The 19,533-nt window shown below is 51.9% G+C and overlaps 1 protein-coding gene across 1 annotated transcript in view; it reads right to left on the minus strand.

The window, feature by feature from the left end:
* Positions 1-966: 966 nt before the first annotated feature.
* cdk17 (cyclin-dependent kinase 17) overlaps positions 967-19,533 on the minus strand; it is a 79,666-nt gene continuing 61,099 nt past the window's right edge. The window contains exons 5-17 of the mRNA XM_035426046.1: positions 12,609-12,734; positions 10,621-10,677; positions 10,154-10,268; positions 8,532-8,626; positions 7,452-7,514; positions 7,044-7,167; positions 6,632-6,752; positions 5,846-5,943; positions 5,179-5,284; positions 4,689-4,731; positions 4,291-4,381; positions 3,931-4,008; positions 967-3,085 (exon numbers count right to left, since the gene is read on the minus strand). Of these exons, the coding sequence (XP_035281937.1) occupies positions 3,048-3,085; positions 3,931-4,008; positions 4,291-4,381; positions 4,689-4,731; positions 5,179-5,284; positions 5,846-5,943; positions 6,632-6,752; positions 7,044-7,167; positions 7,452-7,514; positions 8,532-8,626; positions 10,154-10,268; positions 10,621-10,677; positions 12,609-12,734 (1,155 nt within the window). The 3' untranslated portion in view covers positions 967-3,047. The remainder of the gene's footprint in view (positions 3,086-3,930; positions 4,009-4,290; positions 4,382-4,688; positions 4,732-5,178; positions 5,285-5,845; positions 5,944-6,631; positions 6,753-7,043; positions 7,168-7,451; positions 7,515-8,531; positions 8,627-10,153; positions 10,269-10,620; positions 10,678-12,608; positions 12,735-19,533) is intronic.

Here is a 19,533-nt window from a genome sequence, read left to right on the forward strand (position 1 = left end):
TCTGCGTCCCGGTTTCCACCGAACGCCGCTGCCAGATGACCCCGCCCCGCCCCTCCCGCCCCCCCCCCCCCCCCCCTCAACAGCGTGCTCTGCGCCGACCCAGAATTCCTGTTTTCAAAGAGGATTCCGCGAGGAGAAACTGCAGGCCAGCCCTGTGTCTCGATAGATGTTTTTAAAAACCCTCAGGGGGGGGGGGGGGGGGGAGGGATTTACGGGCACAAGCGTCTGTGGTCTACAGACGTCCCAAACTCCCACGTCCGGGGAGGGGGGGGAGGGGGAAGAGTCGTGCCAGCCCTCCTTTTAAAAAAAGCTCCAAAGTTTGTTGATTTCATCCTTTTCCCCACTGACAGCTCGGTCCAATTCTGATTCAGAGAACATATTAGTCATGCAGTAACTGCCCGAATAATACTATAAACAGGACCTGTGCTGGGCCAGCGAACACGCTGAGCGGTGTTTCTGACGATACCCCCCCTCACCCGCACCTCAGAAAGCAGCCATCGCTCTGCTTGAATATCTTGTGGCTGCTCAAAGTCCACCTCTCCAAAGTCCTGACCGGCAGACCCAACCACCCAAACATTTACTCATTTCCTAGAATCACTAAAACGTGGTGACGTGACGAAGGCGTACTCCCAAGTTTGTGAAACCGTAATCCCCAAGTGACCGGAAGGGTAACGATTTGTTTTCTTTCCTCCTTTTGGGCTTATATGGTCAATAGACAATCCTAAAAAGCACTTCCTGGAAAGTGATCAGAGTCCTGGAAGAACATCACAATTTAACCTAAAAAAAATTTAACCTTTTGTTTGCTTAAGTTAAACACATTAAACACACTGTTGGGTGCCCGGTGAAGTAAGTCACTATGTTCTGATACAAAGTAATTAATTACATTTTCAAACAGCAGAAGTACAGCTAAACATTCGATCTGCCATCTTCCTCAGTATTCGATTGTCTTTTAAAAAAACTAAAACATTTCCTTATCAATTTTATTTAAACCCCCTCCACAGACATCATGGAGTTTTTCAGGACATCACGCAAAATCATCCCCACTATTAAAAAAAGGACAATCGAGCAATTCAGGGTGTCTGTATGAAACTGACTAAATTTACTTAAATGGTTATGAGAAATAAATAACTCCAGTAAAAAGTGTTAAACGGTCGATAATTGTCGACCGTTTTGAGTCAGTGTTCCAGAGAGGCGAAGTTTACACCACACCAGGCATTCCATGCGTCAGGTAAAGACCTCCACACCTTTTTCACAAACAGGTAGGATCAGGTCATTCTCATGTTGGGAAGAAAGTACAATATTACAATATTAATACATTACTGTCAGTTGAAAACAACACAGCGGTTCGTTAAATCTAAAATTTCAATTTGAAATCTTTTTTTTCTTTTCTTTTAAACGTGTACAAACGCTGGAAAACAGAGCAGTGGTCCAAATGCAAACTCTTACACAAATATATATATATATTTCCCCCCCCCCACTTCAGTTTTGCACATTTTTCTGATTTGTTTTCTCTCCTCTGGAAAAAAAAAGCACAAAGGTAGGAACGCATCCCCCAACATGCCACAATGACACAATTATTCACAAATAAAGTTAAAATGTAACATACAAAAAAGGCTCTTAATACTGCTGAATAAACTACACTTTCAAAGTCATTACAAGCAGAAGTCTCTGGTGCTCCAGGGTCCAGTACGGTGACAGTCTGCTAGACTCTCACCCCCCCCCGCCCCCCCACTGATGGTCAGGTACAGAACAGGCCGACCATTCGGGAAAGAGAGACTTTTTTTTTTTTTTTTTTTACAGTTACAGAAGATGCACTAAACTAGCTCTTAAAGGCAATGAACATGACACTGTGGATAAGCAGTGTTGTCCGGGGAGACGGGGGGCACTGACAGGGCCAGGTGCAGTTTGGGAGGGGGGGGGGGGAGGGGGGAGGGGGTCCACACAGAGAGTGTGAAGAGAATCGCCGTTGCCTGAGCTCACGCCTGATCTCATGACTTCAGGTAATGCCCTCTGGTCAAAAATGCCTGGGGTACTCCTTTCGCCCTCCAGTTCTGTCTCCAGTCACGACGTCAGCCGTGACAGAAAAAAAAAGAAAAAAAAAAAAAAGAATTATCTTGGAATGCTATGAGCGCACTCTACTTGGTCAACCGTTTTGGTGGGCGGGGGAGGGGGGAGGTTCCCCATCCTGTGAAGAGCGGTTGGCTTGTCGGTGGCCCCTCCCCCCCATTACTCCCCGTTGATTGGTGGATGTGCGCCGCTACGCTCAGTAGCTGGGTGGGGAGGGCTGTAGCGATTGATTGAAATGTGTTGATCAGAAACTGGTGGGGAGACGGGCGGGGGGGGGGGGGGGGAATAAGACTACAGTACCCAGCTACTGAGCTGACAGACGCTCCACCGGTCCCCCTCAGCACATGATCACATGACCCGGGCCCTAACTGCCTAACTGTACAGCTTTCAGTCTGAAATGAGATCTGCTACAGTACTCCAGAGTAAAAACCTGGAAAGAAAAACAAAAAAACAAACAAAAAAAAACCTGCAAAAAACGCCTGCAATGCGAAGTAACTCATGTCTAGCAGGAGTCGGGGAGCATCAGGGACACTAAAAGCACGCGATTCTTTTTTTTCTTTTCGGAAAAAAAACGACGACAGTTAACAACAGCAACAACAACATTATCATCATCATCATCATCATCAACGAAATAACACAGAACTTTAGCGACTGGTCTGTTGTCGAGGGCAACCAAGCAAGTTCACATGATAAAACGGGTGTGTTAAATATAGACAGTAGTTGTTTTAGCAGCAAATGATTCTCTCCAATAAATTAACACGCAGAGTCAGTCTCTTCTCTCGGCCCACAGGGGCTTCAAAACGGCCGCCTGCCGGAGGAGAAGCGGAGAGGGGAGGGGCAGGGGGGTGAGGGGCGCGCAGCCCGGGAGACAGGAAGCCCCCCCCCACCCCACTCCCCAAATATCCTCCTCTCTGGGCTGCTGGGTGTGAGTTTACACAACAGAAATCAAGTCCTCGCTCTCGATTCGACGACGCGTGAGCCTAGAAGAGCATGCTCTGTCTTCTGTTCTTGCTGTTTGCTGCAGAGGGGGAGGGATAGACAGAGAGAGAGAGAGAGAGGGAGAGGGAGAGAGAGAGGGAGAGAGAGAGAGAGAGAGAGAGAGAGAGAGAGAGAGAGAGAGAGAGAGAGAGAGAGAGAGAGAGAGAGAGAGAGAGGGAGAGGGAGAGGGAGAGAGAGAGAGAGAGAGAGAGAGAGAGAGAGAGAGAGAGAGAGAGAGAGAGAGAGAGAGAGAGAGAGAGAGAGAGAGAGAGGGAGAGAGAGAGAGAGAGAGAAGGATGATTAGTCGTTTCAAACGCAGGCCTGGGTGTGGGTTAGCCCTCGTTCACATACGCAGCTGCGCTTGAAGCATCGCGCAGGTGTGATCTTTGCCGTCCGATGACTGGTGTGTGAAAAGCTGTACCGTGCGTGTGCATCGCCTGGGTTACAGCGTGAGGGGTCACGGGCTCTGTGGAGCCCACCCAGGGTCCAGAAGGTAAACAGGAAGTGAGCCGTACAGGAAGGGCCTGAGGGAAAAGTTCGCCACAACAACGAGCGCCCGCCTATTCAAATACCATCTCATGCTCGTATAACGCAGCCCAGTAACACGCAGAGCAGGCTGAAATGGTTTCTTCAGTGTGTCGTTTATTTAATATAGTATTTAATAGAAGTGCCCACTATGGACACGCAGCGAGCGCTTGTCCCTTTCCAAGCAGTGACCCAGTTCCCCCCCAGCCAGCCGGGGCGGGGGGGGGAGGGCTGGTCGGGCCTGCCTGGGGAGGCCGACGGCTCCCTCTGCTGGGGAGAAGGGGCCGCTGCACGCGGGGAGAGGGTGGGGACAGGACGGGAAGGCGCAAACGGACTCTGTTGGGCCAGGAAGCCGCTCACCTGACTCTGGGTAAGAGGAGCTCCGGTAGCCGGGGTCTTTCTGCAGCTGCACCTCCTTCAGTGTGAATATTGAAATGCCTGTGGGGGGGGGGGGTGGGGGGTGGAGGAGAAAGGGAGGTTGATTAGGGTTAGGAGCCTAATGAAGCGCCAATGCCAACACACACAGCCCTGCCTGTCTGCGAAGCCATAGCAAGGCCTCACACACCCAGAACACTCACACACACACACACACACCCAGAGAACTCACACACGCAGAGCACTCACACACACACACACACACACACACACAGAGCACTCACACACACACACACACACACACAGAGCACTCACACACACACACACACACACACACACACTCACTTTCCGGCAGTGCGTGCACACGCATCCCCAGGCTCTTGAAGTATGCGTGCTTCATAGACTCGTCAGCGGAGATCCTTTTCTTGGACTCGTACTTTGGAGGAAAAAATAAACAAGTAAACAAATAAATTCACACTGGCTGTACATTCAAAATAGAATACAAAACTAGCAACGAAAAAGAATAATAAAAGAAACCAACTTCAATCGGTAAATAAATTTATAATGCAGCCGTTTTTATCACTTTCTAACGTGGAAATTTAATTATTGCTATATCAGTGCCTCCTGGTGGTCATTTCCAGAACTGCACTTGAAAATCTTCATACTGAAAACTACATATTGAAACATGTGGTATATACACACACATTCACACCCCTAACTGTGGTCAGGCATGTGAAACTCACCTTTAAAAACATTAACAACAACTCGATGCCTTCAGTGTCCAGCCTGATGAAAGAGAGAGAGAGAGGGAGAGAGAGCGAAAGGGAGAGATCAGTGTTACTGTCACGCTGCTGACTGATGTGTATTTGGTGGCAAACTGGAGGAAGGAAGCAGTCTACTTTCAAAAATTCCACAGGATTTCCTGCCTGGAATGAACTAACACACGCACACGCACACACACACATATATATACACACACACACATACACATACAGACGTACGCACGCGTGTGCACGCACACAAGCACACACACGCACACAATGTTTACTTAGTTATTTTTACTGAATACTGAATACTGAATACTGTTTCTAGTGAAATTAAAGTTCGCAGGAGAACTCAGTGACAGAAGTCACAAAGCCTGTGAAGAACCTGAACTAAACACACACTTAAGTGGGAGTCATATTTCATCACACAAACACACAAACAAACATGGCTCCCCTGTGGAAACCGTACCTCGGCGCGTGGTTTATGAAAGGCTGGGCTTTGTATTTCGGGAAATTGTACGACTTGAACTCTTCGATGGAAGAAATCCCCGGCCACGTGTCCTCTGAGGGTGTGCCTGTGAAGACACGACCAGCAGCCCACACAATCAACACTGAGAGAGTGGATCATACAATTAACACTGAGAGAGTGGATCATACAATTAACACTGAATCAGAGTTTTTTTTAAATTTTTTTTTTAAGCCTATCATTGAAAACTGACACGAATTATGGTGATGAGGGACAGTCAGCCCCAAAAGTGTAAAATCATTCATTTGTTTTTTGTACCTCAAGAAAGGTCTTTTGGCCCAGACAATGGCATCTCTATGCGGCACTTTTTCAGAGTTCCCCAAACCCGATAAGAGGCATGTGACGATGACAGCAGATACCGAGCAACTTTATGACTTTCACTTCCCTCTGCTCTCCAGATCTACTGCCGCACCCGTCACCTGCACACGCCTCCACACGTGCAGGCTAATTAACCACTCAGCAGTGCACCTGCGGCAGTGCTTCACACGTCACCTGAGCACGAGGTGCTAACACAGGTGGAGGTGCGGGTGCGGGTAAGCTCTCTCTCTCTCTCTCTCTCTCTCTGTCCTCCCCCCCCCCCCTCCAGCAGGTGCCCCCTGACCGAACTCACCCAGCAGTCTGAAGATGAGGTGCAGCTCGTCCTCCACGGTGGACCCGGGGAACAGGGGCCTTCCGGCAGCCATCTCGTAGAATATGCAGCCCACGCCCCTGCGACACGGAGCACGCTCAGTCACACGCCGCCAGCGGATTGGCCGAGGGCAGGAAGTTGGTGGCAGGAAGTGACCCTCGGCCCACTGGTTTCACACAGTTTTTCTCACACGCACAGTCACGCTCACACCATTTCGCACCACACCCTAGTTCCTTTTTTGTTTGTGTTTTTTTCAAAGGCACATCGACACTCGCTAAGATTCATAAAGCTATGGTTTTACTATACGTGTTTTTTTGTCATTTTTTTGTTGGCAACACATTTAGTTGACAGGAATCTGCAGGGGTGTTTGGAAATGTTACCAGCATCTAAAGAGTAAAATACTCTAAACACACACAGGGACCAGGTCTGAGTCAAGCAGACAGACAGACAGACAGACAGACACACATGCACCCAGCCACAGGACCCCTAACACTGAAGGTCCCTCAGGTTGCACAGGTACACATTTCCACCCACAAAACCCCCCCCCCAGCCTACAGGGCAGCTGAGCTCTGCCCTCCTGCAGCAGCTCCACACAGACAGCCTCTCTGAACCTGCAGCACTGGCCTGCCTCTGAGCAGGAAGAACAACACAGGAAAGAGAAGAAGAGCAGCCGGCCGCAGCTGCTCGGGCTAAAGGCCGTTGGGGTTTAAATGCCGCGCCCTGCCCCCCCCCCCGCCCCCCCCGCGCCACCCCTGGGCCGCTCCTCACCACATGTCGATCTGGGTGGAGTACTCGGAGGAGCCCAGCAGGACGTCCGGGGGACGGTACCACAGGGTCACCACCTCGTTGGAGTACGTCTTGGTGGGAACGGACTTGGCCCGGGCCAGACCTGGGGGAAACAAGACGACGGGGAAGACAGGCACGTGAAATGTCAGTCTGAAACGCTTCAATGCTTTAAAGAACTAAATTACAAACTCTGCAGAGGTGACAGAGTCACATCCTCTGATTTCTATACACCAGCCAATCACACAGTTTTACCACACAGCTAGATATTTATAACAGAACAGGACCGCCAAGCGAAGGGTGGTTCCCTGCCAAAGTGGCTGGTAGAGCAGACGCACTGAGCAGCCGCAGATCATTTGGCCGGTGTCTGGTGTTAACTCCCCGGCCCGGCCCTTACCGAAGTCGGCCAGTTTGAGCTCGCCCCTCTCGTTGATGAGCAGGTTCTGGGGCTTGAGGTCCCGGTGCAGAACCTTCCGCCGGTGGCAGTAGGCCAGGCCCCGCAGGATCTGGTACAGGAAGATCTGCGGCGGAGACGGAGAGCGAGAGTCAGACCGGCGGGCCATCTGTGCTTCGGAAACGCGCTCCGAATCACCCGGAGCGTTTGTGTCCGCAGATAAACCCCAAAAGGACACAAAATGGCCGCTACTTTCCCTCCCCTTTTATGATGAAACATAATTTTCATGGAGCAGGACGGGCTCGTTTCTAATGCGAATCTTGTTTTGTAGAGCATTTCCCATATTCCCCATTGTTCTCACTGATGTCATCGAAACCTTGAGTTGTCATGGGGAGGTTCGAGGGGACTCACCTTCACATTGTGCATGCTCATAATGTTCCCACAGTCATCCATGTACTGTTTGAGGTCCTTGTCCTGCACAGGAAGTGATGTCACAGACAAGACAGGAAGTCAGGGGAGGACACATCCAACACCGCGCACCTCAAACAGCGACTCATCCTCGTCGCCTCCAGTAAACGCGTCGCCTGCAGTGAACGCGAGCTGAGCAGACCGCAGCGGTAAGCCAGCGGCTTCTGCAGCTGCACAGAGCCGTTGCACCTCGCGTCTGCTCACTTTTTCCACCCCCTCTGAGCTGAGGAGGCGCGCGGAGGCTTGCAGCAGGTGGTCGGTAAACAGTACTGTATGATGTGTGAGACGCAAAGCAATCCCACAGAAACTCTCAGATGTGTGTACTCGCGCACACACGCACACCTCCCCCACACACACACACACACACACACACACACACACACACACACACACACACACACACACACTCACACACACACACACACACACACACACCTCTCCCCACACACACACACACACACACACACTCACACAACACACACACATGCACACCCCCCCCCCACACACACACACACACACACACACACGCACACACACACACCTCTCCCCACACGCACACACACTCACTCACACAACACACACACACACACACTCACTCACACAACACACACACACACACACACACACACTCACACACGCCCGTGTGAAGACGCAGAGACAGGCAGCGAGGGCCGGGCTCTCGCCTTGGGTGTTAAACATGTCACTAAAGGGGAAGAGGCTTCTGTTCCCTTTAACTGTGGGCGGAGCCTGGAGGCAGCGGTGGGCTCCGCGTGACGAACGACACCGTAACCGTGGTAGATAACTCCTCCCCCTTCTCCTCCACTCCACAGCCCACCGCTGCCTACACGCTCAGTCCAGTGCGCTGAGTCAGAGACTGAACGTCCACACGACTCAACCCAACACCTCAAGCCAACACCTCCACGGCTCGTTTTAAAAGCAAAGCAAGCCGTAAGAAATTCAGAACCTCCACCTCTCGCCTCTCCTCGCTCGACGCTGAGCGAGCGGGACGCTCGGGGGACTCACCAGGTACTCGAAGACCAGCGTGAGGGACTTGTCCGTGTGGACGATGTCGTGTAGCGTCACGATGTTCGCGTGCTTCAGGTCCTTCAGTAACGACACTGCGGAGAGAGAGAGGGGAGGGGCTCGGGTGAACCGGCGAATAGGACACCAGAGGGGTGTGAGGTCACAGCATGTCTGAGGCTACGAGGGCTGACACCAGGGCCTAAATGTTAGGACAGGGGAGGTAGGAGGGTCTAAATGTTAGGACAGGGGAGGTAGGAGGGCCTAAATGTTAGGACAGGGGAGGTAGGAGGGTCTAAATGTTAGGACAGGGGAGGTAGGAGGGTCTAAATGTTAGGACAGGGGAGGTAGGAGGGTCTAAGTGTTAGGACAGGGGAGGTAGGAGGGTCTAAGTGTTAGGACAGGGGAGGTAGGAGGGTCTAAATGTTAGGACAGGGGAGGTAGGAGGGTCTAAATGTTAGGACAGGGGAGGTAGGAGGGTCTAAGTGTTAGGACATGGGAGGTAGGAGGGTCTAAGTGTTAGGACAGGGGAGGTAGGAGGGTCTAAATGTTAGGACAGGGGAGGTAGGAGGGTCTAAGTGTTAGGACAGGGGAGGTAGGAGGGCCTAAATGTTAGGACAGGGGAGGTAGGAGGGTCTAAGTGTTAGGACAGGGGAGGTAGGAGGGTCTAAATGTTAGGACAGGGGAGGTAGGAGGGTCTAAGTGTTAGGACAGGGGAGGTAGGAGGGCCTAAATGTTAGGACAGGGGAGGTAGGAGGGTCTAAGTGTTAGGACAGGGGAGGTAGGAGGGTCTAAGTGTTAGGACAGGGGAGGTAGGAGGGTCTAAATGTTAGGACAGGGGAGGTAGGAGGGTCTAAGTGTTAGGACAGGGGAGGTAGGAGGGCCTAAATGTTAGGACAGGGGAGGTAGGAGGGTCTAAATGTTAGGACAGGGGAGGTAGGAGGGTCTAAGTGTTAGGACAGGGGAGGTAGGAGGGTCTAAGTGTTAGGACAGGGGAAAGATCAGGGCCTGTTTCTTAGAACAGGTGTGATGGTTAAGCCATGTCAGCTCAGACAGTGGGAATATCAGGGCCTGTCTGTCAGGACACGGAAAGACGACAGGGAGCCATGCAAATTCAGATGAGGGAAATGGGTAACACAAGAGAACAGGTGAGAGATTAGGTAATGTCACAGAACAGGTGAGGGATTAGGTAAAGTCACAGAACAGGTGAGGGATTAGGTAAAGTCACAGAACAGGTGAGGGATTAGGTAAAGTCACAGAACAGGTGAGGGATTAGGTAAAGTCACAGAACAGGTGAGGGATTAGGTAATGTCACAGAACAGGTGAGGGATTAGGTAAAGTCACAGAACAGGTGAGGGATTAGGTAAAGTCACAGAACAGGGGAGGGATTAGGTAAAGTCACAGAACAGGTAAGAGATTAGGTAATGTCACAGAACAGGTGAGGGATTAGGTAAAGTCACAGAACAGGTGAGGGATTAGGTAACGCCACAGAACAGGTGAGGGATTAGGTGACATCAGAACAGGTAAGAGATTAGGTAACGTCAGAACAGGTAAGAGATTAGGTTATGCCACAGAACAGGGGAGGGATCAGGTGACATCAGAGCGGGTGAGTTGGCTCCGCCCACCTTCCCGGATGGCAGTGCAGGGCGCTCCCTCCTCGTGCTCCAGGCGGATCTCCTTCAGTGCAACCAGGTTGTCCGTCAGTTTGCTCCTCCCCTTAAAAACGGTGGCGTATGTCCCCTAAAAAAAAGAGAGAAAGGGAGAGAAATTCAGCTCGATTTCGCCTTCATGTGTTCAGCTGAACAATGACCCGAGCTTCCCATCCGTTCTTCTTATCTACATCAAGTCAACTCTTAATTTGACATTTATCTCACTGAAGAGATTGGCTGGACAAGCCTTGAGAACAAAAGGTAAAGACTGTATACTGCACCAAAGAAGGTTGACTCTAAGGGACAGCCCAGACCTGCGCTGGGCTGGTAATGTTAACGATGCTTAGAGAAGGTCCCGTGTGATTGGCCCGTAAAGGAGTGGCCAGGTGCGTGTTGCAGGTGTAAAAGCGGTGCGTGTTTCGCAGAGGGGGGCGCTCACTGACCTCTCCCAGCTTGTCCAGCTTGATGTAGGTCTCCAGCTTCCCGAATCCAATCTCGGACTGAAAGCAGAAAAAAAGGGGGGGGGGGGCGATGAGAACACAGAGCCAAAAAGGCCGCTGTGTGCCGAGCAGACCCCTTATCGAGGCCCAGCAACGTGTCCCCCAACACGTTCACCTCCCCCAACGCCTGACATCAATTTCAATTTCGGCTGGGCTATTGGTCATCCTCACTGCAGGCCAAACGGCACGGCAGACAGCAGGGGGGGCCGTTTCCCCTCTCTGAACGCACATCACAGCCCCGGGGAGAGGGGGAGGGGACGGGGGGACGGGGGGCGGGGGGGGACGCAGCGAAGACCGATGACAGCCAGGAACAATAGAACCCGAGAGAAGTCAGAGGTTGTCAATCAAACACAAAAACCCGCAGGCTACAATGGGAGGGAGGGAGGGAGGGAGGGAGGGACAAAGGAGAGGAACAGCGGGCGGAGAGACAGGGAGGGGGCGGAGACAGGGAGAAAGCGGCCAATGGGAGAGCCTCTGTAGAAGAGTGTGTACGGTCTCTTGACATATTCACAAATTTTCAAATCTGCCGTTGTTGTAAATTCTAAACGGCTGCTCTAAACGGAAAAGAGGATCATCGGCCCCTCTCCTTCCTCAGGGGCGCACGCGTCGCCCGTCCACTGAACCGTTCGGCAAACCTGATCAAAACAAATGACCCCTTTACCAGCCGTCGTGGCGCACAGGAATAAAGCAGGCCTGTTACGGAGACCGTGTCGCGGGCGGGGGAGACGCGGCCGTCCCTGCGGGGGTGGGACAGCCGTACAGGGGGGAGGAGCGGTGTGAACAGCGCTTCATCGCTTCACGCCGCGCTCCTGGAGGAGGAGCTGCCGCGGGACAGGTCACACGGCGGCGATGCCGTCGGAGACCAGCGGGAGGGAGACGGGAGCGTGATGTCACAGAGCTCTTAGTCACAGAGACGCGGCGCGCGCTAGAGCGGCGCAGGCTGTCCCGGTGGAGGACCTTGCGGTCGGACCTGCGGCAGGGTTTTCCCCTGGCCGGGGTACGGCGCTGCGGCTGATCTGAACAGCCTACAGGAGCTCCTTTGTCTGCAGGAGCCCATCTGAATAATGCTGAGCCTGCCAAATGTAACGGGCAAAACACAGCAGCAGCCCGAGAGTGTGTGTGTGTGTGTGTGTGTGTGTGTGTGAGAGAGAGAGAGAGCGAGAGAGAGAGAGAGAGGGAGGAATGACTGAATGCCACTGGAGGGGAAAGAAGGATGGGGGGGTTGCTCTGAGGACATGGGAGAGCGATGGCGGGGGATGATGCAGAGGGCAGTGGAGGTGAGGGGGGGGAATCGGGGACAGAACGGAGGGCAGAGGAGGTGAGGGGGGAATCAGGGACAGAACGGAGGGTAGAGGAGGTGAGGGGGGAATCAGGGACAGAACGGAGGGTAGAGGAGGTGAGGGGGGGGAATCGGGGACAGAACGGAGGGCAGAGGAGGTGAGGGGGGAATCAGGGACAGAACGGAGGGTAGAGGAGGTGAGGGGGGAATCAGGGACAGAACGGAGGGTAGAGGAGGTGAGGGGGGAATCAGGGACAGAACGGAGGGTAGAGGAGGTGAGGGGGGGGAATCAGGGACAGAACGGAGGGTAGAGGAGGTGAGGGGGGGAATCAGGGACAGAACGGAGGGCAGTGGAGGTGAGGGGGGGAATCAGGGACAGAACGGAGGGCAGAGGAGGTGGGGGGGGGAAATCAGGGACAGAACGGAGGGCAGAGGGGGTGAGGGGGGAATCAGGGACAGAACGGAGGGTAGAGGAGGTGAGGGGGGGAATCAGGGACAGAACGGAGGGCAGTGGAGGTGAGGGGGGGAATCAGGGACAGAACGGAGGGCAGAGGAGGTGGGGGGGGGAAATCAGGGACAGAACGGAGGGCAGAGGGGGTGAGGGGGTCGGTGATGGTGCAGGTTGGGGGGGGGGGGGGGCGCACCCAATGACCAGCGACGCCCTGCGGGACCGGCGGCTCAGGGGCTGGTCAAACGGGGGGCTGTTCATCTGCAGCTTCTCCAGGTAGCCGTCCGGGATCCGGATATCAGCCGGCAGAGACAGACGCTTGTTCAGGTCCTGCAACACACAGGAGGGAGGAGCAGAGTTAGAACACCACGCACACACACATTTACACCACTAGCACACACACAAAAACACACTGCACTGTCACAGAGACACAGAGCACTGACACAGAGACACACACACACACAAACACACTGCACTGACACACACACACCACAAACACACACATACACACACACTCTGCACTGACACACACACACCACAAACACACACACACGCTGCACTAACACACACACAAAAACACACTGCACTGACACACACACACAAAAAGACACTGCACTGTCACAGACACACACAGCACTGACACACACACACACACAGACACACACACGCTCAGACAGAGCCCACGCGTTTGGATTATGACGGCAGCCTAACGGACACAAAGACAGGCGCATTCCTGCAGCCCGGCCCCAGCAGGCGGCCCTGCTCACACAGCCCAATATGGACGGCCCGGTCCGGCAGGCTCCAGCCCCGCTGCCGGGGAGGATTCTGGGGCATCGGCACAATTGCCCTTTTTTGGCTCGGTCCACACCTGCCCGAACGGCTTCGGTTTCCATATAAACAAGGACACACTAGATAACAGAACTGAGGGTTCAACAGCATTTTGCTTCACAGGCCAGTTACCTCAAAACCATACCCATCCAGCGCTTGGCTGGCAGTATACTGGGGGAACCTGTGATGTTAGGCTCCATATGGCTAACACCCTGTACTGGGGTGAGTGCAGAAAAGCACTCTGGGAAAGCCTCAGTCCCACATCACTGGCTCAACGTACAGTGGGATGGAGGTAAAACACCCATAATGGTATTTAATCAGATTATATAAAGGAGAAGCACTCCCTCTTAACACTGCAACTACCCAAATGATTCCAAAAGCTGAGGTTTCACACAATAATGTGTACAGTGGAGAGGAGAAGAGAGGAGAGGAGAGGAGAGGAGGGAGACGCAGTCATGACTCCACACAAGCATGTGAGCTCCAGAAATAACCAGTCTGCTCCTCCTACACCAGCCACTGAACCACACAGAGACACAGAGAGAGAGAGCGAGAGAGAGACAGAGATATGGGGAGAGAGGGAGAGACAGGAGAGAGAGAGGGAGACAGACAGAGGGATAGAGAGAGAGAAAGAGAGAGAGAGGGAGAGGGGGAGAGAGAGGGGGAAATGGAATGTGAAGCACCACTGGCAAGATCTGTGGCTTCCCGTCACAAAATGAGGGACAACCAGTGAGACACCTTCTCCATTATGTACACAAGGTTTTGTTCCTGCTACTGTCCTTATTACAGTTTATCATTAAACTTGTAGGCTGTATGTAGGCTTCCCTTTCCCTGCCTTGTTTGTTTATACTGCCTTTATTCCACTGTATTAATTATGTGTCTTATGTGTCACTGTTAACTGTTCCATTGTTAACTGCTTTGACAATATTGTTTGTATGCAATCATGCCAATAAACCATTACCACGATCTGAGAGTGACAGAGAGAGATAGAAAGAGAGATTGAGAGAGAGACAGAGAGAGAGAGAGAGAGAGAGAGACAGAAAGAGAGAACGAGCGAGAGACAGAGAGGGATGCAGAGGGAAGTGGTCAGACAGAAATCCTACGGCAGGCTGATTCCATGAGGTCTCTCCTTCAGCTTGCCTCACACAGCACCTGACACATACACACACACACACACACACACACACACACACACACACACACACACACACACATAAGCCGCGTTTCCACCGCAGGAACTATACCCCGGAACTAGGAACCTTTTGAGGAACTCAGTGCGTTTCCACCGCAGGAACTAGGGTCTAAATTCAGTTCTGGGGGCTTTGTTTTACCCCCCAAAACGTTCCTGCTCGAGGGGTAGTACTTTCCGAAAGTACAGGAACCTTTTGGGTGGAGATTGCAGCGCTGAACATTTCTGATTGGTCGAGTACTCGTAGCATTTGTGTTGTATTTATTTTCAGCCATTACCCGCCATGTTTGAAAATATTCAGCGGCAAACCAATTTATTTTCATAATAACTTCAAATCAAACTTGTATATTATGCGGCGCAGTAGCCCACTTTTGGTTATAGCCTGTCAACGTCTTGGAATTATAACGTGTGCTCTTCTGTTCTTTTCTTGCTTTAGTATTCGTTTTATAAAATGCTAAGCATTCGTTCTGGGACAGCATATTACGTAGGCTACCAAAACATTCAAACGGATTAATTCGGTTGCTGAATATTTTCTTCCGGATTTTCTTTGTTAGCCCGTTGTAATTGACTCAAAACGTTTGATACAGTTATGTGAGGTATGCCGTAGTTCTGCATAATTAACATTGGTGATACAGTACAAGCAAACTGGAAATCACCTTCCGCACTTTTTATCCGGGTAAAATAACAGGTTAATTCTAGTAATCTTCCCTTTAGCTTTTTCAGACTCCCGTAATTTTACTCAATTTTACTGCCATTTTTCAATTCCACGAAAAGACCAGGAAGACTATGGACTCATTTATGGTGCATGGTTCGCATCTGGAGGGCACACTTCGCTGCTCGGCTAGCAGTAACTTCGAAGGAAAGCAAACGGTGGCTGTACCACTACTAATTTACATTTTCACGCAAGTCCGAGTTTTCGTTCTACTCTTGTCATTTTGCGATTAGCCTATATGGAATTGACGACGAGAAAGTAATAAAACAGCAAATTGTTTACAACGTGTGCATGTTTTCTGCTGTTAATGAATGTGTTTGAGAGGATATATGAAAATCAATATGCTAAATACAAAAGTAACCATATATAGTCATTGTTGGTAACCCGTTACCCCGTATATAAGTGGAATAAACCCCTCCGGGCTGTCCCGGTTATTAGAAAATAATGTAGGCTACGTCGGTGGTAGTATGGGGTTACAGAAGAAATCATATGACAGATAGACCGACGACAACGTCAGTGGGCTAATTTGCCTAATCTTCGCGGTACTTTAGACCCCGGTGGAAACGCAGACAACCATTGGCTGAAGGAACCTTTTAGTTCCTGGTAAAGTAGTTCCTGGGACTGAAAGTTCCGGGTAATTTTGGTTACACAGATACACACACACATAAGCCGCGTTTCCACCAAAATTACCCGGAACTTTCAGTCCCAGGAACTACTTTACCAGGAACGAAAAGGTTCCTTCAGCCAATGGTTGTCTGCGTTTCCACCGGGGTCTAAAGTACCGCGAAGATTAGGCAAATTAGCCCACTGACGTTGTCGTCGGTCCATCTGTCATATGATTTCTTCTGTAACTCCATACTACCACCGAAGTAGCCTATATTATTTTCTAATAACCGGGACAGCCCGGAGGGGTTTATTCCACTTATATACAACGGGTTACCAACAATGACTATATATGGTTACTTTTGTATTTATTGATTTTCATATATCCTCTCAAACACATTCATTAACAGCAGAAAACATGCACACGTTGTAAACAATTTGCTGTTTTATTACTTTCTCGTCGTCAATTCCATATAGGCTAATCGCAAAATGACAAGAATAGAACGAAAACTCGGACTTGCGTGAAAATGTAAATTAGTCGTGGTACAGCCACCGTTTGCTTTCCTTCGAAGTTACTGCTAGCCGAGCAGCGAAGTGTGCCCTCCAGATGCGAACCATGCACCATAAATGAGTCCATAGTCTTCCTGGTCTTTTCGTGGAATTGAAAAAATGCAGTAAAATTGAGTAAAATTACGGCAGTCTGAAAAAGCTAAAGGGAAGATTACTAGAATTAACCTGTTATTTTACCCGGATAAAAAGTGCGGAAGGTGATTTCCAGTTTGCTTGTACGGTATCACCAATGTTAATTATGCAGAACTACCGCATACCTCACATAACTGTATCAAACGTTTTGAGTCAATTACAACGGGCTAACAAAGAAAATCCGGAAGAAAATATTCAGCAACCGAATTAATCCGTTTGAATGTTTTGGTAGCCTACGTAATATGCTGTCCCAGCGCGAATGCTTAGCATTTTATAAAACGGAATACTAAAGCAAGAAAAGAACAGAAGAGCACACGTTATAATTCCAAGACGTTGACAGGCTATAACCAAAAGTAGGCTACTGCGCCGCATAACATACAAGTTTGATTTGAAGTTATTATGAAAATAAATTGGTTTGCCGCTGCATATTTTCAAACATGGCGGGTAATGGCGGAAAATAAATACAACACAAATGCTACGAGTACTCGACCAATCAGAAATGTTCAGCGCTGCAAGCTCCACCCAAAAGGTTCCTGTACTTTCGGAAAGTACTACCCCCCGAGCAGGAACGTTTTGGGGGGTAAAACAAAGCCCCCAGAACTAAATTTAGACCCTAGTTCCTGCGGTGGAAACGCACTGAGTTCCCCAAAAGGTTCCTAGTTCCGGGGTATAGTTCCTGCGGTGGAAACGCGGCTATATTCACAACAGGGCCCTGAGCACAAAGGAATCAAGAGGGTACTGCATGGAGAAATGTGTGTGTGTGTGTGTGTGTGTGTGTGTGTGTGTGTGTGTGTGTGTGTGTGTTAAAAGAGATTCTCTCTCACACACACACACACACACACACACACAAGCGTAAATGCACACCAGCCTGCAGCAGACTGTAGCTGTGGAGGAAGTGGGCCTGCTTGCGGTTAAGCAGAGTACACCATGAACCTGTGTCTGGCCCCCTGGGGGCCTGCCAACACACACACACACACACACACATGCGCACACACTTTCCATTCTGATGACATTGCGTGGGCAGCACTCACACACCCAGTGTTCACACTACACACACACACACACACACACAGACACACAAGCAGACGATATAGGGCACCCCAATGTAAACTCAACCGTTTTGTGCAGCATTTACACACACACACGCACGCTACGCTACGCTGGAGCTTCTACAGAAGCCACGGTAACCAAAATAAAGCGGCTCACTTTGAGGCATTCGCTCTGGCCTCGGCTGAAGGCTGTCTTCGGCCAATAAACTTACAGGAACTTTGGCCAGGAACTGCATACCTGGACCAGTCAATGCCCCCCTCAAAAACAGAGCTTGGAGCCAGAGAGCCAGCAATCCCACAGTGCACTGCTCAGCAGCGTGAAACAAAGAGCTACTGCCTTTTAAAAAAAACCAAAACATTGACTATGATGCAGGTGCAGCAGAGAATAAACAAGAAGCTAACTGAGTCAACAGTGCATAAACTGTGCACTGTCAGCTCCAACATCCCTATGAATCTATTTTAAAACAGGCCGCGGCTCGGCCACAAGTTCCTCTGTGCCCCCTCTAAGAGCGTGCAAAAGCACAGGAGCTGGACCCCTTTTAGGAGCTGGACCCCCATTAGGAGCTGAACCCCCATTAGGAGCTGGACCCCCTTTAGGAGCTGAACCCCCTTTTAGGAGCTGGACCCCCATTAGGAGCTGGACCCCCATTAGGAGCTGGACCCCCTTTAGGAGCTGGACCCCCTTCAGGAGCTGAATCCCCTTTATGAGCTGAACCCCTTTTTAGGAGCTGGACCCCCATTAGGCGCGCGCGACCGCTTGGACGTTCTCCCGCCTGCTGCAGGGCACGCCGTTCCGTGGGCGCGTCCTCCGCCCACCTGCTCGGGGTTGCCATGGCGACGCGGCCATCTGCATCCGCGGACTTTCCAGCCCCCCTGTCCGCGGAGCGGCGGGCTGAACGGGGGGGGGGGGGCGGGGCAGTGAAAAGGACGCGCCAGGGTGTGGCTGCTCACGGGGTGGGGGGGGGGGGGGGGCGAGGGTGCTCTGGCGCAGGTGTGCTGATGCGTGACTTTAAAGGCCCTTTAGCTCGGTTCGTTGTGGTGGGGGCTGGGTCGTTCCTCCACGCTGCTGCCATTGGGCCCGTGTATACAGGGGACTCTCCCCACTGCACCACCGAAGCACTGCTGTTTACACAGGATGTGCTGCTCGTGCTTATGAGAGAGAGAGAGAGAATAAGAGAGCGAGAGGGGGAGGGGGGAGAGAGGGAGTCGGAGTGAGGGAGAGGAAGGGAGGCAGGTAGAGAGGAGGAAAAAGAGAGGAGAGTGAGAGGGATACAGAGGGAGGGAGGAGAAAAAGAGAGGGAGAGAGACCGAGAAAGACAGGGAGACAGAGAACACAATGCAGAGAGATGGAGAGAGAAATAGGAAGGAAGGGAGGGGGAGAGGGAGACAGACAACAGAGAGAGAGTGAGGGAGTGAGAGAGACAGAGACACAGGGAGGCAGACAGAGAGACAGAGACACAGGGAGGCAGACAGAGAGACAGAGACACAGGGAGGCAGACGGAGGGATGGTGAGGGGACAGATAAAGCGATACGGAGAGACAGAGCGCAGGCTGGTGCCATTATCATCATCTCAGCGTGACGAGCATGGAGAGGGAAGCTGGGAGGAGGCGGGGGGGGGGGGGGGGGGGGGGGGGGAGGGGTGGTGCTGGTCCCGATGCTCCTGCCCCGCCACAGAGCCACGGGGGGGATTAGTGGGCTGCAGGTCACGTGCCCCGGGGGGGGCGGGGGGGGGGGGTAATCCAGCTAAACCCGCTGTGGTGACACAGCCCAGCCACGTGCGCTCGGCAGAGCCACCTGCCGCCCCCGCCCCGCCCCTCTCTCCTAAACCAGCACCGGGCCCCCTGCTCTGCCCTCCCGGGAAAAAGGGCTCTGTGTGTACCCCCCCCCCCCCCCCCTCTCTGTTCTGAGGGGAAGGGGCTCTGGGTGTGGCCTGTACCCCCCCCGGCTCTGCGGCGGCTGACGGAGCGTGTGGCGCTAGCCTTTATTTAGCGTTGTGAGAAACGCGAGGAACGCCGGGGTGTTTCTCAGCCCCCCATCCCCGGCGCGTCG

This window comes from Anguilla anguilla, chromosome 7, assembly GCF_013347855.1.
Source record: "Anguilla anguilla isolate fAngAng1 chromosome 7, fAngAng1.pri, whole genome shotgun sequence".
Classification (NCBI taxonomy): domain Eukaryota; kingdom Metazoa; phylum Chordata; class Actinopteri; order Anguilliformes; family Anguillidae; genus Anguilla; species Anguilla anguilla.